This window comes from Cyprinodon variegatus, unplaced genomic scaffold (genome assembly GCF_000732505.1).
Source record: "Cyprinodon variegatus isolate N-32 unplaced genomic scaffold, C_variegatus-1.0 Scaffold164, whole genome shotgun sequence".
Classification (NCBI taxonomy): Eukaryota; Metazoa; Chordata; class Actinopteri; order Cyprinodontiformes; family Cyprinodontidae; genus Cyprinodon; species Cyprinodon variegatus.
Genome location: NW_015150617.1, coordinates 880,244 through 906,615, shown reverse-complemented (window position 1 = coordinate 906,615; position 26,372 = coordinate 880,244). Strand labels below are relative to the sequence as shown.

General features: G+C 40.2%; 1 protein-coding gene across 1 annotated transcript in view; it reads left to right on the top strand.

The window, feature by feature from the left end:
* LOC107086858 (collagen alpha-4(IV) chain-like) overlaps window positions 1-18,568 on the top strand; it is a 34,001-nt gene extending 15,433 nt beyond the window's left edge. Inside the window, exons 10-28 of the mRNA XM_015378083.1 lie at window positions 2,935-3,084; window positions 3,367-3,528; window positions 3,666-3,833; window positions 3,905-4,048; window positions 4,451-4,558; window positions 5,680-5,858; window positions 7,273-7,336; window positions 7,485-7,559; window positions 7,837-7,944; window positions 8,036-8,143; window positions 8,694-8,765; window positions 9,218-9,346; window positions 9,431-9,538; window positions 9,625-9,780; window positions 13,261-13,506; window positions 13,592-13,708; window positions 15,087-15,275; window positions 15,839-16,125; window positions 17,755-18,568. Of these exons, the coding sequence (XP_015233569.1) occupies window positions 2,935-3,084; window positions 3,367-3,528; window positions 3,666-3,833; window positions 3,905-4,048; window positions 4,451-4,558; window positions 5,680-5,858; window positions 7,273-7,336; window positions 7,485-7,559; window positions 7,837-7,944; window positions 8,036-8,143; window positions 8,694-8,765; window positions 9,218-9,346; window positions 9,431-9,538; window positions 9,625-9,780; window positions 13,261-13,506; window positions 13,592-13,708; window positions 15,087-15,275; window positions 15,839-16,125; window positions 17,755-17,991 (2,807 nt within the window). The 3' untranslated portion in view covers window positions 17,992-18,568. The remainder of the gene's footprint in view (window positions 1-2,934; window positions 3,085-3,366; window positions 3,529-3,665; window positions 3,834-3,904; window positions 4,049-4,450; window positions 4,559-5,679; window positions 5,859-7,272; window positions 7,337-7,484; window positions 7,560-7,836; window positions 7,945-8,035; window positions 8,144-8,693; window positions 8,766-9,217; window positions 9,347-9,430; window positions 9,539-9,624; window positions 9,781-13,260; window positions 13,507-13,591; window positions 13,709-15,086; window positions 15,276-15,838; window positions 16,126-17,754) is intronic.
* The last annotated feature ends 7,804 nt before the right edge of the window (window positions 18,569-26,372 follow it).

Sequence of the window (26,372 nt, the reverse complement as noted above, 5' to 3'; positions counted from 1 at the left end):
TTCTGTCGCGCCAGCTGCCCCCGGTGTGAACGCAGCATTATACGAGCTGCTAAACGGTGCCATGGAATTGGAACATACGGAACCGGTTCTGAACAGGAACCGGTTTTCGATTCCCATCCCTAATTATTAACTGATTTTGGAGTAATCGGTCAGTCAGAGTGAAAGTTTGTTGCTACTCTTCCTCGCCCAGAACGCGACTCTGCTTCCTGGCCTGCATCCTGGGTTGTCAGGGTTTTGGAAGGCTAATGAATTTGGTCAGTTTCCTAGAAAAGGACAGCTGCACCATCTAAAGTGGGATGGATGCTGTCTCTCCAAATCAGACCAGGTTTTCCCCAAAAAGATTACCTATTATTAAAGTAGTCTATTTTGTTTTCAGCACACAACCTAGACAACCAGTTGAATGATGACTTGCGGCTAAACATGCCATTACTGGTCAGATCAGGAAGGGGACCAGAGAAAATTACAGAGTCTGACATTGTTTTGGCAAATTTACACACAGAAGCAACACTAATTTAAGCGACCTCTGATCATTGTAACTGGGTGTCATTACCGCCTGCATGAATGACAGTCTAACTGTATTTAACCTTATCCTTAACCAGCAGTTTCAGGTAGGATTTGATGTCGCCTGGTCTTGCCCCCAGCAAACATTTGACTATGATCCCTGGTGTCTCTAATGCCAGGTTTCTGACTATGGAGCTGCCAACTGCCAGAGTGGGCTTCGCAGTGGGTGCGTCACTGAATTGGGAAAATTGGTAGCGTGGGCGGGTTTTGAAGGGAGAGAACCACGGCTACACTTTCCTCATACAGATACACAATCGCCTGGCTGCTCAGCCACTGTTGGAGGACCACTATGTGGACATGTCCCTGATGTTGTCGGCTCTGGGCACTTAACAGAGGGCCTAGTTTAACTCCTGGATTTTTAACAGCCAGAAGACGGGGTTCTAACTCTAGCACATTCGCTTCCAAAGCTAGAAAAATAATTCATTACACATACCATTGTTACTAAAGGAGGGAGTTGAATAACTGAACATCTGACACAGAGAGCAGGAGAGAGGACAGGAAGGTTTCAAAGAGTTAGGGAATAGAAAGAGAGAGAGAGAGAAAAACCATAGCAATGCTAAGCTAGTGCTAGCCTAGGCTAGCTACCCCTCACTACCAGAAATAAAACCATGTTAAAGTGAAAGGTGCTCCATAGAAAGGGGCAGCAGTAGAAGCTATGTTTTAAAGTGCTTCTAGACATTTAGTTACTTAGATAGAGAGATATCACAGAAGAAACTAACTCAATTCAGACGGAGGTGGCCTGAACAGCACCAGAATGTAACTCAGCAGTCACAAGAGAAAGTGAAGACAATACGGCTCAGTAGTAACATCCTCTAGTGGCAGGGTGCTACTGCAGCATCAAAGGTGTTTATGAAAATACATATAAAGATTTCTACTGTAGCCATACTACCAGAGTATTACAGTACAGTACGGCCTCACACAAGATGTTTTACAAAGAATCATGTCCACGATTTAGACTGTAAATCAAGAAAATTTTAGCTAGAAACTCATATAAATAAAGGTAATTGAATTGAATCATTAGCTTTGTGATATTCTCTGGATGTCTGGAGGCTTTTACACATATTTCTGTAACAAATAAGACTAAGTACCTTTCTTTTCCCCCGATACCTGACTCTTTGACGAATGCTGGTGAAGATTCTCCGTCATCCGGGTCTAACTCAACTCAAACTCAACACTATTTGTGACATTTTGAATTGAAAAAGCTTCCTGGAAGAGAAGCGAAATGTCTTCAAAACTTGTTAAAAAAGTCGAGTGGATTGTTCTTTAACTTTTTTGGACTGACTCTTTGACCTTTAGGTTTTCCAGGAGCCCCAGGTCCCCCCGGACTCCCAGGACCAANCTGCTCAGCCACTGTTGGAGGACCACTATGTGGACATGTCCCTGATGTTGTCGGCTCTGGGCACTTAACAGAGGGCCTAGTTTAACTCCTGGATTTTTAACAGCCAGAAGACGGGGTTCTAACTCTAGCACATTCGCTTCCAAAGCTAGAAAAATAATTCATTACACATACCATTGTTACTAAAGGAGGGAGTTGAATAACTGAACATCTGACACAGAGAGCAGGAGAGAGGACAGGAAGGTTTCAAAGAGTTAGGGAATAGAAAGAGAGAGAGAGAGAAAAACCATAGCAATGCTAAGCTAGTGCTAGCCTAGGCTAGCTACCCCTCACTACCAGAAATAAAACCATGTTAAAGTGAAAGGTGCTCCATAGAAAGGGGCAGCAGTAGAAGCTATGTTTTAAAGTGCTTCTAGACATTTACTTACTTAGATAGAGAGATATCACAGAAGAAACTAACTCAATTCAGACGGAGGTGGCCTGAACAGCACCAGAATGTAACTCAGCAGTCACAAGAGAAAGTGAAGACAATACGGCTCAGTAGTAACATCCTCTAGTGGCAGGGTGCTACTGCAGCATCAAAGGTGTTTATGAAAATACATATAAAGATTTCTACTGTAGCCATACTACCAGAGTATTACAGTACAGTACGGCCTCACACAAGATGTTTTACAAAGAATCATGTCCACGATTTAGACTGTAAATCAAGAAAATTTTAGCTAGAAACTCATATAAATAAAGGTAATTGAATTGAATCATTAGCTTTGTGATATTCTCTGGATGTCTGGAGGCTTTTACACATATTTCTGTAACAAATAAGACTAAGTACCTTTCTTTTCCCCCGATACCTGACTCTTTGACGAATGCTGGTGAAGATTCTCCGTCATCCGGGTCTAACTCAACTCAAACTCAACACTATTTGTGACATTTTGAATTGAAAAAGCTTCCTGGAAGAGAAGCGAAATGTCTTCAAAACTTGTTAACAAAGTCGAGTGGATTGTTCTTTAACTTTTTTGGACTGACTCTTTGACCTTTAGGTTTTCCAGGAGCCCCAGGTCCCCCCGGACTCCCAGGACCAAGAGGAGATCATGCTTATGGTTGCCAGGGACCCCCAGGCCTGCCTGGACGACAGGGGTCTCCAGGGCATAAAGGAGTCCCTGGCTCCCCAGGGAATAAGGGAGGGCCAGGTATCTGAGATTAAGAGTTGTCTGTCTTCTCTCTATATTAAATCTGTACATAATATTGGGAATTACTTCAGGTTTCGTTTAATGGAAAAAATAAATTTGTTTATAAGATAAAAGAAAAAAAATACAATATTTACTTCATTTTACCTTTAAATGAAAATCCTATTCAATCAGCTAAAAACTGCTAATTTATGAGGAAATATCTATTATAAGCACAGTTTAAACCTACTGTTGTTTAAATTCATAAAATTTAGAAGAGGTGAATACTTTTACGTGTTCCATTAGGTGTCCCAGGCTCTCCTGGAGACCCTGGAGTAAAGGGACAGAAAGGAAATGAAGGGGCCAAAGGTCAAAGAGGCCTAAAAGGACTTTCACTGGACCAATGTGATGCTGGACCTTCTGGTGAAATTGGCTTCCGGGGACCTCCGGGACCTGAAGGACATCAAGGTAAACCTTTATTTACAAAGACCCATAGTTAAAATTGTATCTTGTTTTTTGTCCTGCAGTTATTTTTCTTATTTTACAATATTTACTTTTTTCTACTTTTCTCTTATACTAAAACATTAAGCTGATTATATTTTTAGGTTGTCCTGGTCCAAAAGGTCTCAAAGGGGACAATGGTTATTCACAGGCTGGTCGTAAAGGTGCGCTTGGAGAAAATGGAGTTCCAGGTTTTCCTGGTGTGCGGGGGCCACAGGGGCCACAAGGTCCTATTGGAAACGATGGCCAGCCAGGGCCCCTTGGTCAAAAAGGTAAGCTTCTACCACAGACACGATTGAGCTAGCATAATTCAGAAATAGGTACTTCACTGACACTGTGTTAGGTCTGATCGGGCCCCAGGGCTTTGAGGGACGAGCAGGAATTCCAGGGAAAAAAGGCTCCATTGGTCCCCAAGGGAGGACAGGAGAGATGGGCCTGAGGGGACAAGATGGACTTCCAGGTTATGTGGGTTCAAAGGGGCAAAAAGGTATTTCAATTACGACATTTGATTTCTATCTAAATAAAGCCAGCTAAGTTCATTGAGTCATTGACTGCAATACATGCTCCTTCTGGATGGGTATGTAGAGATAGTAGATGTTCCCTTGCACTTTTTCATTGACTCTACAGCAAGCCCTCACCCTGAGCATGCATTCAGGGACAGTGGAAAGGAAAAACTCCCTTTTAACAGGAAGAAACCTCTAATATAATCGAAGGTGTTCATTGCAATAGGTATAAAGAGATTTCTACTGTTGCAATACTACCAAAGAGTTTACAATACAGTACTGCCTCGCACAAGAAGCTCTACAATCATGTTCATGTTTTAGATTGCAGTATTATAAGTACTTTGCTGCTACAGATACTGCTGCAGTACACACATTTTTTCTTTTAGGTTGTTTAGGCAACCCAGGTCCTCCAGGGGATTGCAAAAGCATTCCCATAAACGGCCCACCAGGACCACAGGGACTGCCTGGCAGCATCGGATTTCCCGGACCACGAGGTTAGATCTTCATTACAGCAGAATAGTCTGCCTTATGTTTGTCAAAAATAACTTGGATAAAATAAGACAAGACAAGAAAGGAGGAAGGCCTACTGGTGGACCTGTCAGCTGTACAGGTCTGCTGGTGGACCTGTCAGCTGTACAGGTCTGCTGGTGGACCTGTCAGCTGTACAGGTCTGCTGGTGGACCTGTTTCCTGTACAGTACATTGTGCATTGCCATTTACTTTAGGAACAACTACCTGAAATCNGCCGGTGGACCTGTACAAGTGTCTAATAAGACAGAAGTTGCCAAAAAGGTGTAGGTGTAATAAATACTGATATGAACAGTTTTATGTAAAACATGAATGTAAACTACTTCCCTCACACATTTTAAACATTTTATACATGCAGATCTACTGTAACACCATAAGGGCCCAGAAATGTCACAAGCATGAGTTCATTCTCCTTCTCTGCACTTTATTGCTTTTTATGCGCCTGTAAATTCTCTTCTACTCTTGTTTGGATGTCATGTCAACTTTTGTCACTTTGCGAGTGGGACCAACCTGAGAAAGTAAACCACCTGTAATTTGCTGCTTTTCAGTTAATCCTGGAACTTGAGACAAGATTGTTTTATTAGCAAAGCATCATCAATTGAATGGCATTTTAAATAAAACTGCTTCCTTCAGTATTTGTTACATATGTGCCTTATTGGCAGAATTCTAACTTTGTAAAAAATGTTTTATACAATCCGTCTTAGTACTAAGTAATTGCAAAGCAGAGATTTAAAGACTAATCTTAAATCAATCTTAATCAAACAAACATTTGAATCCTACTGCCCCAGATAAAACCAATTATAGGAGTATTTATTTCATGTTTGCACTTTTGTTCTATGTTAATAGTTGGCTGATGAGCTGTATTGCTCTGATGTTCATTGTACATTGCCATTTACTTTAGGAACAACTACCTGAAATCCTAAAATCCCTCATAATCTATGCAAAAAAAAAAAGCTCATACCATTGAGACACTTTAGCATTATGCACATGGAGTACATGGCAAAGGTTTGATTATTCATATCCGACTTATTAGCACCGGCCTCATTCTGCATACCTATAACTGTGCTTTCCACCTTGTTTTTAACCAGGTTATAAAGGTTTTCGGGGTACTGATGGAAGGCCTGGATTTCCAGGCTCAAATGGACCTCCAGGTATTAGGGGATCCCAGGGTCCCAAAGGGCCACTAGGCAAAAAAGGGCTACCTGGATCCCCTGGATGTAAAGGACATATGGGATACAGCGGCTTCCCCGGGCAGAATGGAGAACCGGTAATATATGTGTAGTTATCTGATAGCAAAAGCTAAAAGGGGACACCTGTGTCTGATATCAGGGTGAGGTGACTGCCTTCAGAATTGAGGTGCTGCAAACGCCAGAAAAACAGACATTTTTTTCTTGTTCTCCAGGTTGCAAGAACAACAAAGGACTTTGTTTTGAATCTGTACTCCAGAAGCTTAGCTGCCAAAGTCTGCCCCTCATTAGCAAACATCACTAAAGAACGATTCAGGGAACAGGCGAACGTAAAGTAGCGGAAAGACATAAGAGCTCAGAATGTGCTCTGGTGCTATTTAGAAAAACTGTAAACATCAGTAGAGAGTTGTGCTATGGCGGTAGCTACTCGATGAGGAGAATTTGGTGAGGAAATGCTGCAAGTGACTAGAAAAGTGTTAGACCACTCAAGCCACCAGAGTTGAGCTGCGCTACAACAGTGTTAAGTTAGAAAGATACATCAGCCATTTTTGCAGCCATTATTGCTTTTCCAGCATAAAAACCCCCATCTAAATCCTGTCCAATCACATTGCAGATGTTGGACATCTACAGTACGTCAATGAAAGTTCTGCCCAGACATTGTCTCGAGAACAACAAGCGAGTCACCCTGATGCACTGATTTGATTTCATTTATACAAGAGACTGTCCATCCATCCAATTTCCTTCATCATCCTGTTGTTACTCTGTCATGGTTAGAAGATGACTGAACAAGAGCAACTACAGAGGCGGGTTGTAGGTTAAAAGGTTTATTGAAAAGGATTGTGGGTCTCTACAAGAAGCCGTGTGGTCTGGTCTGGTTCTTCTGGGCTTCTGCTGAGAAGATGAGGAGACTGGTGAATGAATGGTAACAGTTGCTGGAGGATTGTGCTGGGCTGATAACTCAGTACAGAGAGGCTGGGGTCCGATCTGGGGGGGAGTGTCTCCAGTGGTCCGAGTGCTGGTCCAGTACTCTCTCCCTGGTTGATGGTTCGAGGGTGGATAGGCAGGTGAGCGCAGGCAGATGGGCTGAGTGATGGATCAGTTGCGTTCTGACGGGGATCCAAGGTCTGTGGTTCCAGGCTGGGTTTCAGGGTCTGAGTCCAAGGATCTGGAAAGAAGGTGCACGAGCAGAGTTTAGACAAAGGTTTGAGTCATAGGAATAGGACAAGGTTTGGTCTGTACCAATGCTGAGGCGTTAACAAACTGACGCCCTCCTCCTGGTTCCAGCTCCTTAAGAAGGGTGGTAATCAGCTCAGATGTAGTGCACCTGCCCGTCCATATCTAGAATATCTAGAGTCTCAACATATAGTTCAGGGTCCACTATAAGGCAAACTGATTTGTTTGTGTCCTTTATTTCTGTTAAACAAGCATTTAATTTTGTTCAAATAATTAAGATGTGTGTGGTGTAAAATAAATTCATATTATTTGTGTTTATAGGGAGACCCAGGATGTCCTGGAAACCCTGGAAATCCTGGTAATTCAGGATATCCTGGACCTAAAGGTACCTGGAGACTGCTTTGCCGTGACTCAGAACAGTTTATTTAAATTTAAGCAAGATGTGAATTATTAGTTTTTTATCCCACCTCTGAAATAAAGCAACTTTTCATGTTTATGCTGCTTGTTGTTTAACATGTTTTTCTTCCTTTTAGGTGATATAGGGGAGTCTATTGGTGTTCATGGTCCACCTGGGGATAAGGGACATTCTGGAAACATTGGATGTTCTGGTAACAATAATCTACTTTAATGATAATTTTGGTTCTTTAGGAAATATGTCAAAAAGACTCCTAATCTGTATTTGGTGCCTCCAGATTTGTAGCATTATGATATCAAGTTAAGGCTGCTGTCTGCCATTAAAACAGCTTTATATTGCAGGCTAGACCCTCCAAATGGTTAAATAACAACAGCTGTTTTATTTATGTTTTTTTCAGACATTTTAAAATTATTTTTGGTGATATTGGTGTGGTCAGCTAACAGGTTTAACTACTGATATTTACCTTGCAGGCCCCCCTGGCCCTCCAGGACAATCAGGACCTCCGGGCACTGATGGGGCCCCAGGACCAAAAGGATGCAAAGGACACAAAGGGTTTCCAGGAAGAACTGGTGAATCAGGTACAAATTAAAATCTAAATTGGTGATAGTAGTGAAACCAAGAGGAACTTGGTTGAGGCTTACTTATTCAGAGAGTTTGTCTTTTCTTTAGGGGTGGTTGGTCCTCCAGGTTGCAGAGGTCGGCAGGGGCCTCCAGGTTTTCCAGGTGCACCAGGAGCTAAAGGTGTTCAAGGACAAGATGGTTACACAGGACACAAAGGTAACAAATATTAAGTTTCCAACATAAAGTCAAAAATAAAAAAAACTGTGTAGTGGTTTTCCCCTTCCTCTCCCTGTTAGGGTTGGAATGGCTGCTATAACCCTCCACCATGAACCAGAAGGAACAACTTCATGAGACGATTTTTTCAAAGATTTAAAATAGCTATTGGAGCAATAAACCAGAGGATAGTAAATAATTTAGTTATTTGAATTTCAGTTCTGACCAATTAATCTTCCCTTCAATTTATTCTAATGCAAACCAATCGTCTAAAAACATTTAAATCTTGATTAAAATCAAAGAAATTCACCCCAAATCTTAATAGTTTGTTTTATGTAAGTAACTTTTACTCTTATCTCAAGGATTTAATTATAAATCTATGTGAAACATTGAGAAAGATGGCTTGATTTTCTTCTGTTTGGCTCATGTTAGCAACTGTCTTCTAAAGGTAAAATGGCAGTGGACAGGAAACAGAGCCCTGTAGAACACCAAGGCCAGAATAATTGTTTCCACTGGTTGGATGTGTTCTTACTTTAAATAAGTTTCTCCTCAGGAGCTCAAGGGCCACCAGGGCTTCATGGACTGGATGGGCTAAGTGGACGGAAAGGGGCCATGGGGATGAAAGGTATGAGGACCACAAAAAAAATTAAAACATTCTAGAAAGACAAATAAAAGAATAGAAATAATCATGGTCACTATTCCAATGTGCTGGATGTTGTATGAATGTTGGCATTAAAAAAGCTCTAGAAAGCAACCAAAGCTACACTGGAAGAAACATGAGGTGTGTCGATTGAAAGTTATCAATTTTTAGAAATCCCACCGATAAAGGTTCTAGAATTACGTAAAAACGTAGAGTTTATTCACCAAATATGGACCCAGACATTGTTCCAGTTCAAATTCTGTCCAGAACTTTGATTATACATAATAAAACATTTTACTGTTTTATCTAAGACTTTGTGTCTTATACAGGAGCTCTAGACGCTGCACACTGGCCAGATGTAATATGTATTGCTCTACGTTAGCTACAGGATAATCTGTGGTTTTACAGAATTTCCCTCAAATATTTGTTACCCTTAGGTCTGTGTGAGGGTGGTAATGGGGGTGAAAGAGGTCCTCCAGGACCTGCAGGTCCCCCAGGTCCTCCAGGTCCCCCTGGTACCTCGCAGAATGGACCAAGAGGACCCCCAGGTCCACAGGGACCCAGAGGTTTGCATTACTTGTCTTTTGAATAATAATAACAGTTTTTTTCCTAAACAAATCTGAAAGAATCAACTGTGTCTTTTCTTACAGGGCCTCTAGGTGGTTATGGACCACCAGGTCCACCTGGAGATGACTGTAGAAACCCAAATCCAGGGCCGCCTGGGGATCCTGGTGCAGAGGGCCCGAAAGGAGACCCAGGTCAATCATAATGCTTTTCTGGTTTTATAACGAGGATTAAATGACATTTCATCTGAAGCGACACTCACATGGAAGTATTTTTTTAGGTAACCATGGTGACCAAGGAGACCCAGGCCCAAGCTTTCCATTTCCTGGGGACATGGGAGACAATGGATGGCCGGGATACCAGGGTCCAAAAGGACCACAAGGATTTCCGGGGCCAGCAGGACCAAAAGGCAACCCTGGAAATCAAGGCTGTAAAGGTCAGACTCGGTCCTTTTTCTGAATTCAAACTCCTTATATCCAAAACCATCAACATGGAAATTCTTATGCTGACACTGGTGCTACAGATGGATACATACAGTAGTTAAGGCTAAACGGACATATCGTATAGAAAAGCGAGAGGACTTTAAAAGATTTAGACGTTTAATTAAAGAGGATGTTGAAGCTGTATAACTATAACTGATGCTTAGTTTTGGATTCTTTACTGCTGTTTTGGGCACTGAGGAGATGAATGTGAAGATCCATTTTGGATTTCAGCTGTGATATAAAGACTTTATCGAGGTCGGTGACATGCAGAGACATCAGGAGCACAGGGACATATCCTGGTGACCTGGCAATGGCCTGGTCCACTTGATCTGGCGTTATGTGGGAGTTGCAGCCTAGTGGTTAGGGAATAGAGCTTGGAATCCTGAGGTTCTGAGTTTGAGCCCCACTCCCACAGACCTTATATGTTTTTTTACAGTGTTGTATAGTGACGAAGTAAAAATACTTCACTAATGTACTTAAGTACATTTTGGAGTACTTTATATTTTCCAAGAGTATACATTTTTTTGAGAACTTTCACTCTTTACGAACTTATTTGCATACTTTTACTGTGATACATTTGCAATGTTTGGTTTAGTTACCCGTACTAAGTAAAAAAAAAAAGAAAAAAAAAAACGAGCGAGAGAAACGCAAGTGTTTTGACCCCACCTACTGACTACAAAGTCGGGTCTTGCCTGGGCTTTTCCATCAACACCAATAGGATACGCCTGTTTCGCAAAGCCAGTCTAAATTTATCCTACACTTGGTTGTTTATATTATTTTAAGTGAATTTAACCTTCAAAGTTTACCAAAATGTAAAAATGTGTTATTCAAACTACCTTACTTTTTACTTATACTTTTAGTTTACAGTAATTCTTATACGTAAGTTCAAGCCATTTCAGATACTTTAAGACTTTTACTCAAGTAACATTTCAGTCAGTGACTTGGACTTTTACCAAAGTCATATTTTGGAGAGATACTTATACTTTTACTTGACTCCGAGATTTCAGTACTTTATACAACACTGCTTTTTTTAAGTTTACTTGGGCGCTGCACAATGGCAGCCCACTGCTCCCCAAGAAGACGGGTTAAATGCAGAGGTGAATGTCTTCAATGTAAGATAAATTCGTGAGATAAACTTTAGGGGAGTTGCGGCCTAGTAGTTAGGACATAGGACTTGGAATCCTGAGGTTCTGAGTTCAAGCCCCACTCCCACACACTGGCTCTCTGAGCAAAGACCCTCAACCCCTGATTGCTCCTCTGGCACCACTGCTCCCCAAAGGGGATGGGTTAAATGCAGAGAGTTAATTTCTCCATTGTGAGATCAATTAAGTTCAATTTATATTTTCATTTATATTATAAATAAACTGAATTGAAATTAATTAATCAACATTGGCCAAGAATTGGGCAATTTAAAAATTACAGTTTTGCTGCAGCAAAAAAGCGAGAGGCTGTACAGCAAAAAAATAAATTACCTGAGTGCTCCTCCACTCAAAGAGAGCAGTGCGCTTTCTCTGCACTCGTATCAGATTATATTGTGTCCCACTATGCTTCATGCTGACATGCAGGCTGTACTGGGGCTCATAAACACAGAAGTTAATATTTGTATTAAACTAGTTTGTAAAATACTCCAACTTATGTACTCTGTTGTTCTGGAGTTTTTAAATGCTGCAGCATCGCTGCTTAAATCTAGTTTATTGCCTTGTTCTGAGTGGAGGATTAATTTTTCAGCAGCTTGTAAATATAAAAAAAAAAAAACTCAATTTCTAAGGTGTTTTTGTTAATGAGTCCTTTAAACATATGCCGAGATGAAATGTTAATGACAAAAGCAGGAGCGACTCCACCGTTACATCCCTGTGATAGAGGTTACCTACTTTTGCCTCATTCAGAGCACCTAATTGGGTAGTTTTTATTTTGATTTTGAGGGTGAAAATTGCTTTGGTGAATAGAATTTGGGCTGGTTCAATTCAATTCAGTTTATTTCTATAGCACCAATTCACAACACACGTCATTTCAAGGCACTTTACAGTTCAACCAGATCATACAGTCAAATTGATTCAAAGTTTTCTATCTAAGGAAAACCAGTTGATTGCATCAACTCATTGACTCCAAGGCAATCCCTCACACTAAGCATGCTTGTAGCGACAGTGGAGAGGAAAACCTCCCTTTTAACAGGAAAAAACGTCCAGCAGAACCAGGCTCAGTGTGAGCGGCCATCTGCAGAGGCCGACTGGGGTTCAAGGAAGCAGACATAGAAAATGAAGCAGAGATACAACATACTTTAGATCAGCTTCATCCAGGAAACACACAGCCAGCCAGAGGAGCTCCGAGCCAACTCCCATGTCAGAGGATGAAGAGAGCACATCCAGCCAGTCACAGCCAGAGAAACAGGACTACACTGAAAAACAGGCTGATCTCCAACATCTACAGACAAAGGTGTTGATGGCAGCAACACAGCTGATATTTCCCTCCAGGATGGTGTAGCCATGGCCGTCGTATTGGGGGAAGAGTTAGGGTGGGGCAAAAGTATAAGAAAAGATTAGTCCAGCTATATTTTTCAAATATAAAAAGAAAATCCAGCAGGAAAATAAATAAACCATATGTTCTCCCTCATTTTTTCAGCAGGAAACAGTAAAATTAAGCATAAATATATTGACAGCCCCCCCCTCCCATGAAATTACGCTAAATGGTTTGATGCTTCTTGAATCACATCAGGTCTCTCCGTCTGTCACCAGTTCGCTTATACCGGGGCTTAAATCCCACGAGCACGTCATTTGACATAGTGATAACGAAAGAAAGAAATTAACATGAGAAGGTGTAAATAAGCAGCAGTGTGGTAAAAACGTCCACGGCTAAAAATATCCAGGGCACCACAGTCTGGGTTTCAAAAAGGAACGGAAAGGGAGAAGGCATCCGATACCGCTACCGATACCGGTTCGGAATCAGATCGGGGGTTTTTGAGTTAACCTATTATAAACAGATGTCCACCAATCATTCATCATTACTGGTTCATCCCCGCCACTGTGTATACACTGTGTATACAAAATGACAATAAAAGTTGTCTAAGTCATTGAGGTGAAGGTGATTGTGTTCACACCAGTGAGTGAGGTGACTGATGGTTGCTTCATCACTCAGAACAATTCTCATCTGTATAGAGAGCAAGGATGGCTCTTATAGATTTATTAAAAATGGTGATAGGAGATGGACTGACACAGTCATTGGTGTAAACTTTACACTGTAAAGTATATACGGCAAGCGTCTCAGGACACAACCGTTAACAACTGCAGTGTTCGTGGGGAGTTCTGGTGATGTGGTTAAGCCTTTTCATGCAGCTTGTATTAAGAAAATTATGAATATGTTACATCAGCCAAAACTGTAAGATATAGCCCTCTCTTCCTAATGGTTAAATGAATGTAAAAGTTTGATTGTCTGTTCAGGAATGAGAGGAGATCCAGGGACAATGGGACAACCTGGACATAAAGGTGTGCAGGGTCCCTATGGATCCCGAGGGGCCAAAGGAAGGAAGGGGGAGAAAGGACGAGAGGGTTTAAAGGGGGAGCCGGGACGAATCTTGCCATATGAATATCCACCAATACTTGAAGGGCCTGAAGGACCACCAGGTCCCCCTGGTGCTAAAGGAGAACAGGGCCTGATGGGAGACCCTGGTCCAAAAGGGTTGAATGGTGAGAAATTGTATTTAATCGGAAATACTGGTTGGTCCAGCTTGGGTTGCGTCTTATGTTCTTGTTGGATGGTAATGTGTTGTAGGGGTGAAGGGGAATCGGGGGGAAGATGGATCCCTGGGTTCTGGGGGTCCAAAAGGCGACCCAGGAGCCACTGGAAGACCAGGTCTACCAGGAGAGAACGGAGTGTTGGGAGAAAAAGGTAAGACCAGGAAATATTCTTACATTTATATCCTTCTGCAAGTTTACCTTCTTTTAATAATCATTAATATGAGATGTAAGATATGTGAAACTCATGTTTTACATATAAGAAACACATGTAATACATGTTTCGCCTTTTGCTTGAAGACTATATGAAGGGAATTCCACAATTAACTTTTAAAAACATTATAATCTTCATCAAAGTTTCCTAAACTTCTGCATGAGGTTTGCATGTCTGTTTCATTGCTGTGGTCTTCTTCAAGATTAAATACAGTGGGGCAAAAAAGTATTTAGTCAGCCACCAATAGTGCAAGTTCTCCCACTCAAAAAGATGAGAGAGGCCGGTAATTTTCATCATAGATATACCTCAACTATGAGAGACAAAATGAGGGAAAAAAAAATCCAAAAAAATCACATTGTCTGATTTTTAAATAATTTATTTGCAAAATATGGTGGAAAATAAGCATTTGGTCAATAACAAAAGTTCATCTCAATACCGGTACTTTGTTTTATACCCTTTGTTGGCAATGACAGAGATCAAACGTTTTCTGTAAGTCTTCACAAGGTTTTCACACACTGTTGCTGGTATTTTGGCCCATTCCTCCATGCAGATCTCCTCTAGAGCAGTGATGTTCTGGGGCTGTCGCTCGGCAACACGGACTTTCAACTCCCTCCAAAGATTTTCTATGAGGTTGAGATCTGGGGACTGGCTAGGCCACTCCAGGACCTTGAAATGCTTCTTACAAAGCCACTCCTTCGTTACCCGGGCGGTGTGTTTGGGATCATTGTCATGCTGAAAGACCCAGCCACGTTTCATCTTCAATGTCCTTGCTGATGGAAGGAGGTTTTCACTCAAAATTTGACGATACATGGCCCCATTCATTCTTTCCTTCACACGGATCAGTCGTCCTGGTCCCTTAGCAGAAAAACAGCCCCAAAGCATGATGTTTCCACCCCCATGCTTCACTGTAGGTATGGTGTTCTTTGGATGCAAACCAATCATTCTCTCTCCTCCAAACACGACGAGTAGATTTTTTACCAAAAAGTTCTATTTTGGTTTCATCTGACCATATGATATTGCACTTGCACTATTGGTGGCTGACTAGATACTTTTTTGCCCCACTGTAATAATAAATTGCTTTTCAGTTATCTGTACTAAAACACATTTTTGTAGGAAATTTTTTTATGAATTGAAAATTCTGCCAAATTTCAATTATTGGGCTTTATAAGGAACATTAGCATAGGTACAGCAGCAGCTTTTCAAGGCTTCACTACATTCTCTCTCTCTTTCTTTCTCACAACTTTTTTGTTTTCTAAGGCGTCCTTTAGGCGTAACACATCACTGATGTAACTTCCTGCCCTGCTCTTTGTGCCTACAGGTTTTCCGGGTCCGCCGGGGGACCGAGGTAAACCTGGACAGACCCCAGACGTAACAATGGGGTTCCTGCTGGTAAAGCACAGCCAAAAAAAGGAGCCTCCAAGTTGCCCACCAAACATGCAGCAGCTTTGGATTGGATACAGTCTGCTGTACATGGAGGGCCAGGAGAGGGCTTACTCCCAGGATCTAGGTATAGGCATTTATTCAATCACTGTGAAATACTTCTAAGATGTGGAATTAAACAAATACATTTTACATATGTCTTCCCTATTCAGAAGTAGCCATTCAAAATGTCCCAACTTGATGGGCCCTTGGCTGGTCCTTGGCTAGTCCCCTACAATTCCTTTTTAAACATCTAGAATATTCTTTCTGTCAGGGTTTCTTGACATTAAGATCTAAAAAGAAGCGTCATCTCTTGGTTAGAGCCTGTAATTCAGTGAAAGGGCGTAAAACATATGCACACCCATGAGAAGGCCAGTGGCTGGAAGTTAGAGGGGATTCGGGTGGCTTTTGACTGGGAAGGGCCATTTTGAATGGCTGCTACTGTAAATGTTCTCATTAATCAGGTTTTCTTCATGTCTACATTAGGAGAAGGAGAGTAAGGAACTGTAGCAGGAGGGTGGTTCTAAACTCTGATGTTCTAGAAGCTGAAGGGTTTTTATTCCAGAAACTGTTTGGTTTTAAAGAGTAGTGGGATAAATGTGATAAAGTCAAGTCCAGCCGGTCTTAAGTTCGTCTGCTTCCTGTTTCTAGGTCAGGCTGGATCCTGTGTTCGTATTTTCTCCACCATGCCGTTCTCCGTATGTGGTACCAAACAATGCCAGTACGCAGGCCGAAACGACAAAGCCTATTGGCTGTCAACGATGGAGAGGGCTCCTAATAGACCATTTAATGGAATCGCCATTGAGAACCACATCAGTCGCTGTGTTGTGTGTGAAGCGCCCTCTGCTCCTGTGGCTATGCACGATTCCAACTCCAAGGAACCGCCAAGCTGTCCCCCCAATTGGACATCTCTGTGGACAGGATATTCCTTCATTATGGTGAGTTCTGCCCAGCCAGAGCGTTGCAGACTAGAACTCAAATAAAAAAGGAGTGATTGCCTTGTAAACTATCGTTCTCTTCACAAAGGTAGGAATTCTTTATTCAATTTTAAAAGCATTGATGAGATTAAATAAAAACTCCAGTTTATTTTCACATAGTTGAGCAAAGTCCAAGATCCAGCAAAAGCAGGATCCAGTCGCAATCAATAGGCTCCTGAAATGTCCCGAACAAGTCAAAGCCTGGATGGGTTTAAATGTTTTAAGTTTCAGAAAATGTTTAAAAGACCACTAAGGTCATACCTTTATGTTCAAGAGGACAGAAAAAGGATAAAGTAAATAATTATACTCTTCGAGCCTAAAAAAAAAATCAAAACAACAAGGGACGAGTCAGGAAAGGGCATTGTATCACTCTCCTTTCTATATGAAAGAAAAAAATATTTAAACAAATTTATGTGGAAAAAGCCTCTCTATGCGCAAAAAAACAGATGCAACTGAGTATGACCTGGGAGTAAGGAAAATAGTTTAACACCAGGATGCATACACCTGCATAAGGTTAATAGAGTTTCTTCAGCAGGAAAATGTGCTCAATGGCGGATGTGGGGGGCCAAAGACCCATCCCAAACTTAAACAGAGGAGACCTGAGCTCAGAGTACAGGGACACATGGAGAGCAGACTGTAGTTGGGTTCTAGATGAGGTCTGAATATCTGTAGTCCTCTATTATCCTACTTTTGTCTAACCTCACTTTTCAGCAACAATCTCCAGCTTATTGTTGGGACCCCAAGAAGGTACTAGATGTTTGGTCTAGTGTTGCACCGATACCAGTAACAGGCGGGGCCCTGATCCAGCAGTAAAATGGTGGTATCGGCCTGTACCAACAAATAGGGCACTGATTCCATTTTGAGATTTTCTAACACAAAGTTTATTCAACTATTGTCACCCATTCATGGTAGACAATAAAAATTTCTATTGGATTCACTTTGTATTAATCTTTTTCCTGCTTCACAAAGGTAGTCAGCAGCTTGACGATGATGGCAATTATTTTACATCCAAGTAGTATCTAGTTCTTCATATATACACACAAATCAATTTCAAACAGATGGTATCGGTATCGGCCAATACTGCTTAGCCAGGTATCGGGTATCAGGGCCAAAAAATGGCATTGGCGCAACGCTAGTTTTGTCTGGCCTGAGAATGGCCTAACAAAACTGAGTCTTCTCTGTGATTTCCTCCTAGTGAGACATGCCTCAGGATCTGCCCGAAACAGAGATGAGATCATGAGGTTCTTCAACCAGACACCGCAACAACAGCCCAGTTAAAGCGTGAATAAAGCAGGGTTAATTCATTGGCATTAGTCAGCTATAAAGTTAAAATGATAAACGCTGTTAATATAAATAGAAAATACTTCTCTTAGCAATGTTTTGTGTGACTTCAGACTGAAAAAAAAAATAAAAGTAAGAAAGGGTATTTAACATTGATAGTTAATAGTAGAGTGGAAGGACGAATGAGTTTCGTTAAGGAGTACGTTGCGTTAAAATACTTATTCCCTTTATTAGAAAAACTATGTAGGAGGAATGTGGCAGCAGTCGTAGGAGGTCCTGACCAACATCCTGTTCTGTGTATGTTCATAGTTTACAGGTGGAGGTGATGAGGGAGGCGGCCTCTCGCTGATGTCCCCTGGCAGCTGTCTGAAAGAGTTCAAAGCTCAGCCCTTCGTAGAGTGTCAGGGAGCTCGGGGAACCTGCCACTTCTTCGCCAACGTCTACAGCTTCTGGTTGACCACCTTCAAAGGCACCAACACTGCACTGACCGACTCTGAGCAGCAGAGGGAGCATGTTGCTCAGTGTCGAGTCTGCATAAAGATGTGAGGGAGAGCAGGATGGTGGTGCCCCTCTTCTTCAGGAGGGATCCAAGGGACGCTCGCTGCACCTCTCTTTTATTGAGAGAGTTTGGGGACAAAAACTGAAAGAGATTTTAGTTTTGATGAGGAGAAACCTTGATGGTAGAGGTAAGAGCTGCCAATCAGCTGATCAGAAGAGGCTTGGGAAAAAAACTCAGCTGAGGTTTGAAGCAGTGGGATGTCTCTCTTTATAGCAAAGTGTATTTTTTTCAGAACTGGAGCAGTTAATAAGAAAAAACTAGGTTTCTAATTTTTTTAAAGTGAATTAGTCCTGATTTCATGCAGGTCTCAACGTCAAAAAAGCAAAAACAAAAAAGCACAATTGCTGAGTGTAAGAAATGTGATTCAGAAAATCCATTTTTAAATCTGCTTACAATGGTTATCAATCACCTTGTTACAAATGCAGGCAGTTTCATTAAGAATAAAGTTGACGATGGCATCTAAAAACCAGTATGAGGTGAATCCCCCCTTGTAGCCATTGAATTTCAAAGGGCAAGCTTTTAATTGAAATTAATTTCAATAAATAGGAAAACTGGATTTATGAAATCCACACAGTTTAAAAAACATTCTAATCTAAGGTTTAGTAGAAGTTGGCCAAGTGTTTCCTTTTTGGTTTAGATATTCGATTCTGTATTGTTATAGCCTTAAAATTAGGAAAAATTATTTTCCTAATTTGAAAGTATGTATCTTTGACCACTGTATAACTGGACGCCTAACCATCTGACAGCTGATTGGCCGCTGTGACCTCTCTCTACTCCTCTCATACGCTAAATACCATTGATATGTGTTACTGGATAGGACATCACCACAGCACACAGTAGAGCTCAATAAACAAGTATAAGTATAATAATACTGACTTTAATATAGTTAAAATTGAAAACTTGAAAAACTTGCCAAAGTTGACAGGCATTCCATAAAGAGTAGTAAAGTTTAAAATCCTAAATTTAATCATTTCACCTGTTGAAAAAGAGGTTCAATCAAATTATATGACACAAAGTTTCAACATTCATTGTTGGTCATGTATTAGTGGGGTTCATAAAGGGTTTACAGAATTTCAATTCCTCAATATTTTGGCTTTAGATATGTTTTTAATCTAGCAGTGATGCTAGGACATGACAAAGTTTAGATTTCTTGTATCTAGTGTTTATGTCTTACCTTCTCCAATACAACGACTGTTAATTTACAATAGTCTATGTAACGATTTTGGTTCTGTTGGTTTTCTCCAAGTTTTTAGTTTCACGTTTATCCACGTCTTACTTTGTCTCACCCTGGCTCCTTGTGATTGTTTTCCCCTGATGTCTCCATAGTTCTGGTTTGTGTTTAATTCAGTCAGGGATTGTCTGGAGGTTTTTGTGAGGACCCACATGCAGAGGCTGAGAGGCAGGGGTGAGTTCTTGGGAGATTTAATGAACAATCACAGGCAGCATCAGGGGAAAACAATCACAAGGAGCCAGGGTGAGACAAAGTAAGACGTGGATAAGCGTGAAAATGAAAACTTAGAGAAAACCAACAGAACCAAGATCACTACAGTCTAATGCAGAGACACAGTGCCGCCAGTGTCCAGTGGGGTTGCCAACTCCCTGAAAAAAAGGGACCCCTCATATGCGTGCCAGCTGACCTGATTGCCTTTACCCCTCCTGGCCTGGTGATTTTCTTTTAGCCCCCCTTTGTGTGTGAAATAATTTTCTAACAATTTGACTCAAATCTGCATTGAATTAGATGCATATTTGTGAGTGACATGAACACATGGAAAACAAATTATTTCCCAGCAATTCACTTTAGTAGAAAATAAACTTTGCTGGATAAAATAAGTATCTTAAACATAAGCCTGTCCTGCTTAACTTCAAACTGTAACAATGAATATAAAACAACACATAAATAGTGTGCATTTTGGGTGCAAGAGCAAAGTTGTGCAAATTTGTAAACATATATGTGCCTTAAATTCAATGACTGTAGGCTACGGTTGTAAAACACAAGTGGAAAAAGTAGGCTATCGCCACATAGCCTACTTTTTCCAGTTGTGTTTCCTCTCAGCTGAGTGAGGACTTGTCCGCCCCCAAAAGCAGCGTCAGCATTTAAATTACTCTGTTTTCCCCCCATACTGCTATGTTGTCTCCCACTATCTTCTCTGTGAGCAACACTTGGCTCGACCAATGGGATGAGGGTATTCTGGATTGTTACATATATGTTGTCAGCTCATTGGTCACAACGCAGGACAGGACCCGGGAACAAATTTACCGTAAGTTTTGTATTTAAAGTGCCCTTGTTCTTCATTTTACATTAGCTATTTACTGACTATTTTTTACTCTCACAGTAATACGGGACAAAGTGCGTTCCTTTTCCACTAAATACGGGAGAGGTACTTCTATTTCTAAATATAGAACGATTCTGTTTTTGAAGGGACGTTTGGCAACCCTAGTGCGCAGTTCGCCTCTGAAGGAAGGACTCAGAGAAAACCCTCTTTTCTTAGCCTGTAGTTTAGGAATTTCAGAATCAAGGCCAGAAACCAACAAACTGTGATGTAATAATCACAACTAGCCACCTTGAGCTAATAAAGACAACTGACAGCATCTTTGTTGTTATACCTGTCAGCACTATATTACACAGTTCCCACAGTATAGATTTACATTTAAAGAAAGTACTTCTAGGTATCATATTATCTGCCAATTTCCCAGCTTTAATGAAGCCATATTTTATAAAAATCAAAATTTTTTGTTGCAGATCCATCCTTTTCCCCAATATAACAGCATAGAGGACATTACTTGATGTATAGGATTGACACATGGTGTGCCTGGAACTACCTATATCAGCTAATAGGGGAGGTTCTTTCCTTATATCAATGATAAGCCTCACTCCCAGCTGCAATTTTAACCACACTTGACAGGAAGGCAGAAAAGGTAAATTAGTCAGCAATCTGTGTTTTGTTAAGAACTGCGTAAAAAGCTGTGAATTTTTTTTTTTTTTAGATTTTTGATCCACTAGAATTTTCTGGGTCAATGGAACCAACTTCCTGTTTTGTTTCATTTCTTCATGGTTTTCAGTGTAAGACTAAATAAAGCTTTAATTCTGAACTTTTGAAGCTTGGGGTTCATTGACATAATAGAGATACTTAGATTCAAAAGGATAAATCTAGCAAATACCAGAACCAGAACAAACTAGAGATTATGTTGGTTATCTTCCTAACAGTTTATTTTTTGTCTTTATGCTTTAGTCTGTAATTATGTTATTTCAAATCTATGGTTATCGGTTTTGGTCTGCTTTGGTTTCACTTCTTATTCATTGTTCAGTTTCTGATCCTGGTTCCAGTCCTGGTTTTGGTGGATATATTAGTGAAATGTAAATATAATAGAACATTTTGAACGTTTTGTAAGTTTTCTGTAAATTTCATCAGAGTATTTATTTAGCCTTGAAAATAATGCTGGTGGTATTTCATATTTGTGTGTTTTTATTTGTCTCTTATTTTGGTAAATAGGGTGAAGCCCTGCCCTAATCCTTTACCGAAATAAACTATAACCTGACAAACTATGGATTTCTAACATTTTCTCAAGTTGTAAATTGATCTTAAACACACTGTCTTGAACTGCATGTCATCCAAAGTGCTTTAGAGGAAGTGGTAGCTGTGAAATTTTGTTTCCAGAAAAAGTTCTGGAAAAAGTAGTTTTTCTTAGAACAAAAAAACTTACTAACGCTATTGCAAAACAATTCCCATGTTGCCTCAAAGACGGATTATCTGTGTTTTTGTTCTGTTTACCCTATATTCACATCTGTTGATGATATTTTACTCTCTGTAGGAGGGAACTTCCCAAACATTTTTACTTCTGTTTGATGGGAAAATGTTCAATAAACTGCATTAAAATGTCAGCCGGATTTTGTGCTTTATTTTCAAATCTTAAAAAAAAAAAAGAAAGTGAACATTTATTGTTCTAGCAGGCACTGTGAGGAAGTGTGAGCAGGCTTTGCAGAGCACAATTAAACGCTCAGTAAAGGCTTAAAACCGCTAACCCAGGCCTGAAGAGTCTGAGATGGAGTTCTTGGCCTGTTTAGTCATTTATATACAAACCAAGAAGGACCTTAGATAGAGAATCCCTTTCAGTAACCTAAAGAGGAAGCCCCAGAGAACACACAAAATGTTGCAGCAAATTCAAAATCCAGCTAAGACAATTATTGTTTAACCGCACCCCGTTTTGGGCTGAAAGGGGTTAATGCTCTGATAAATCCAGCTTATCTTAAAGTCTCCAATCATTTCTACGTCCCTCAGGGAGCAATGAATCAGCGATGTATCTCCCCCCCCCGGTGTCAAATGCAAACCTCAGGGGTTTAACAGATGGGTCCACTGAGGTGAAGTCATTTGTTTTACAGAAAGAAGAGGAACGGAGAGCGAACACAAACCTGGGGGCACCAGTGCCTGAGGTTCTGAGAAAGATAGTAATAATAATGCATTTTATTTGCAATGTACTTTACATTACAGAAAAATAGCAAAATGCTACAGGTAAAATCATTCTAGAAAGATAAAGCAAAACATCAATGTAAAATACATATGAATAAATAAGTTGGTGGCATAATTATAAAAGGTTAAGTCATAGGTTCTGCTAAAAAGAAATGTTTTAACCCTTTTTTTAAAGTCTGGATAGTCTGCGGTTCCCTCAGATAATCAATTCAGTTTATTTCCATAGCCCCGATTCACAACACACGTCATCTAAAGGCTCTTTACAGTTCAACCAGATCATAGAGTCAAATTGATTCAAAGTTTTCTATCTAAGGAAAACCAGTTGATTGCATCGACTCATTGACTCGAATGCAATCCCTCACACTAAGCATGCTTGTAGCGACAGTGGAGAGGAAAAACTCCCTTTTAACAGGATCAAACCTCCAGCAGAACCAGGCTCAGTGTGAGCGGCCATCTGCCGAGACCGACTGGAGTTCAAGGAGACCAAATCAGAGACGCAGAAAGCAGCAGCTATAAAAGGCAGCCACCGTCCAGGAAACACACAGCCAGGCAGACGAGCTCTGAGCCGACTCCCATGTCAGAGGAGGAGAGGGCATTCCAGGTCTGAGGAGCATCCAAGCAGGAGGCACGGTCGTCCATAGTGCTTAGTTTAGTCTTGGGGAGGAGGAGGTGGTTTGAGTGTTTTGAGCAGCTGGATCATGTAGTGAGAGGAGTCAGTGAAATGAGAGGAGAAAGGGTGCACTGCAAAAAATCGAAATATAAATAAGTGCATTTGTTCTTGTATTGAGGAGGTAACTGTGACACTTTGCCAATGGAACAAGACAATTTACACTTAGAATAAGAAAAAACAAATTGCAGTCTTATTTCAAGTGAATACTATCTAAAACACTAATTCCATTGGCAAATCATCATATTTACCTTCTTAAATAAAGAGTAAATACCCTTAATTTAAGACACTTTCACTTATTTTTTCATTTTTGCAGTGTGCGATCAGGGAGTCAGTGAAGTGAGTGAAGAATGGGAGGAATAGTGGTTGTACTTTTCGGACTCTCATTAGGATCTTTGCAGCACTGACGCTTCCTAACCTCACCTGCTGTAGTTTAGAAGCTGTTGATCCACTAACAGGCAGAGGCTGGGCTGCTACTGTATGTAGACTCGTAACCAGGGTCATTCTGTGGATTTGACTTTTGACCAGGGACAGTCTGCAGACCTAACAGAAGCATCGCATCCCCACATCACTACTAGTTTTCATGCACATTTCATTTTAGTCACATCAAGTGTATTCTGCTTATATTATACTGTTCATATTGGACTAAGAAAAACCTGATTGAGTCAAATGTTACAAAAGACCACTGTTACACATCTGTCTGCTTTACATCATTTGTGCTGCTAATCTGATGCACATGCTTTCAGTGCATTACTACAGCTGAGCTAATGAACTCAACATCATCAAAGGCTCTACCTAATTAACTCATTTCAACCCTTTATGTTTACTGCTTCTTTCAAGTATTCTGCGTTTATCTTAGTAGCTTGAAGTGTTTGTATATTTACACGCTAAACATAATAACAGGGATTATTAGGTTGAATAAAAGTACCATTATTATAACTGTGGTTCTTTGTGATTATTTATAGCAGTGACTGATTTATTTCTCAGAGTCAGATCCACCATTTTTGGTTAACACTTGAAAATAACATTAATCCTTGGGTGACAATCTGCTTATAACCATATCCATTAAGTTTACTGGTGGAGAAAGATAAGAAGATTTATACACCTTGGTAACATTTTCCATTATAATCATTTAATCAACAATAATTTTTTGGGTTTTACCCTAAATTGAATTTTATTTACCTTTAACTTTGCGTTCTTGTTTTTAATGTAATCATTATTTGTTGCACACAACAAACAAAAGATACTGATATTGATTTCAGACCTGAATGAGAAACAAGCACACAAAAAAAGAACAAACATGATGATTTGATTTGAATTTATTTTCATGTTAATTTTATTTCTGGACACACGATTTAGTTCAAACATCCACATTCAAAATAAAATAACAAATCCTACTGAAATCTGAATTAGGTCTCAGCTCAGTGGTACAAATGAAACTTTAAAAGGAAGCTAATGAGCCTTTCTTGAAGTGTAGTTTTCAAAACACAATACTTTTAATATATGGTCTGAGATCTGCAGTAAAACCCTGAAAATATCCCTAATGTGAAATGTTTGTTAGATTTCTGTTTATTCAGCTTTTTTTTCTTCTAACCACCATTTTAAAATCAAAACTATACCACCAATTAAACCAATAAAAGAGTACAAATAGACATAATAAACCTTATCATCATACCTACAAACGTCAAAGTTAGGATCAATTCTTTAAATACAGAAGCTTAATATGAAGTACCTTTGATTAAATTTAACTGTTCATTGCTTCCCTCTTGTGCTTCAGTAAAACTCTGCCAGAAAAGACTGGATGCATCATCACCAAACTCCGCTTTTGCTCAGGGATCAATTCAGCATGATCAGCAAAAAGGAAATATTTATTAAATTTCAGACCTCTGGATTAGTATCTTATTTTGTAAACCAAATTAAAACAAATATGTTTTACTAAATATTAAAGATCCAAAAGGTCATTAAACTTGAATAAAAAGAAATGGGGATTTTAAAAAAAACAAAAAATCCCTGGAAATGGATATGATCCAAGAGCAATGACAGCAGCTCAATGATCTGTTTTTGGAACATTTGTTTTTCTTTCCGTGTTCTGATTGGTAAGATTTAGAGGGACAGGTGTTTAGCCTCAGATCTGTTGCATATGATGGGCAAAGGTCCATGAAATGTCCAGGATGGGATTTTAAGATCAGGAAGCTCATAATTATATATCAGTCTTCTTACAAGTTGTAACTTTTGGTGGAACAGGTTCTTTAAGGAGGTTTTCACCTGAAAACAGAGTGTCCCCTGCAGGCTTATTTATTCAGAAAATGACCCCTGAGCATAGGTCACAAAATAACTACAGCGGAGAACCTTTAAAATGCTTAGAACTAATTAACTTTTTTGTTTTCAGCTGGTACTAAACTGATCGCAAACTGTTACTCTGATAGATAGCGGCAAACTAAACTACAGGTCTGCCTCTACATGCTTATTCGGGGGATGAAACATTTAACCAATCAGTCTGTATGATTGAATTGAACAAAATTTTGAGTTTGAGGCCCGTCTGCCTGGCTGTGTGTTTCCTGGACGGGGCCGCCTTCTACACTTGCCTTTTTCTCTGCTTCTATCTCCTCTAACCCTAGTCGGCCTCAGCAGATGGCCGCTCACACTGAGCCTGGTTCTGCTGGAGGTTTCTTCCTGTTAAAAGGCAGTTTTTCCTCTCTACCGTCGCTACAAGCATGCTTAGTGTGAGGGATTGCCTTCAATGAAATCAGCTGGTTTTCCTTAAATAGAAAACTTTGAATCAATTTGACTGGATGATCTGGGGAACTATAAAGTGCCGTGAGATGACATGTGTTGTGAATCAGTGCTACATAAACAAACTGAAGTAAAAACTGAATTAAATTAAGCTTCCTCTAAATGTGGTATCACCATCATTAAATTGCTAATGTATTTTGTTCCTTTGCATTGTGAGAAATAGCGTCCATATTTGGGCGAATGCCCTTCTGATTTACCCTGCGTTATCTTGTGTTATACTCTACCTCATCTGATGCTGCATTCAGTTTTTTGGGGTAAAAGAGGCGAAAGTATCTTTTTAACAATCCAGGGATGATCTATGTCATCTCTGGATTGGGAAGAAGAATCTGTGGCCACTGGAAGCCAAATAAAAAGCGCAGAATACCAAACCAAGACTTAAGTTTTTTTACCGGCGATTTAGAACTGCACCAATCAACCAGCAGTAATAACTTGGACTGATAAA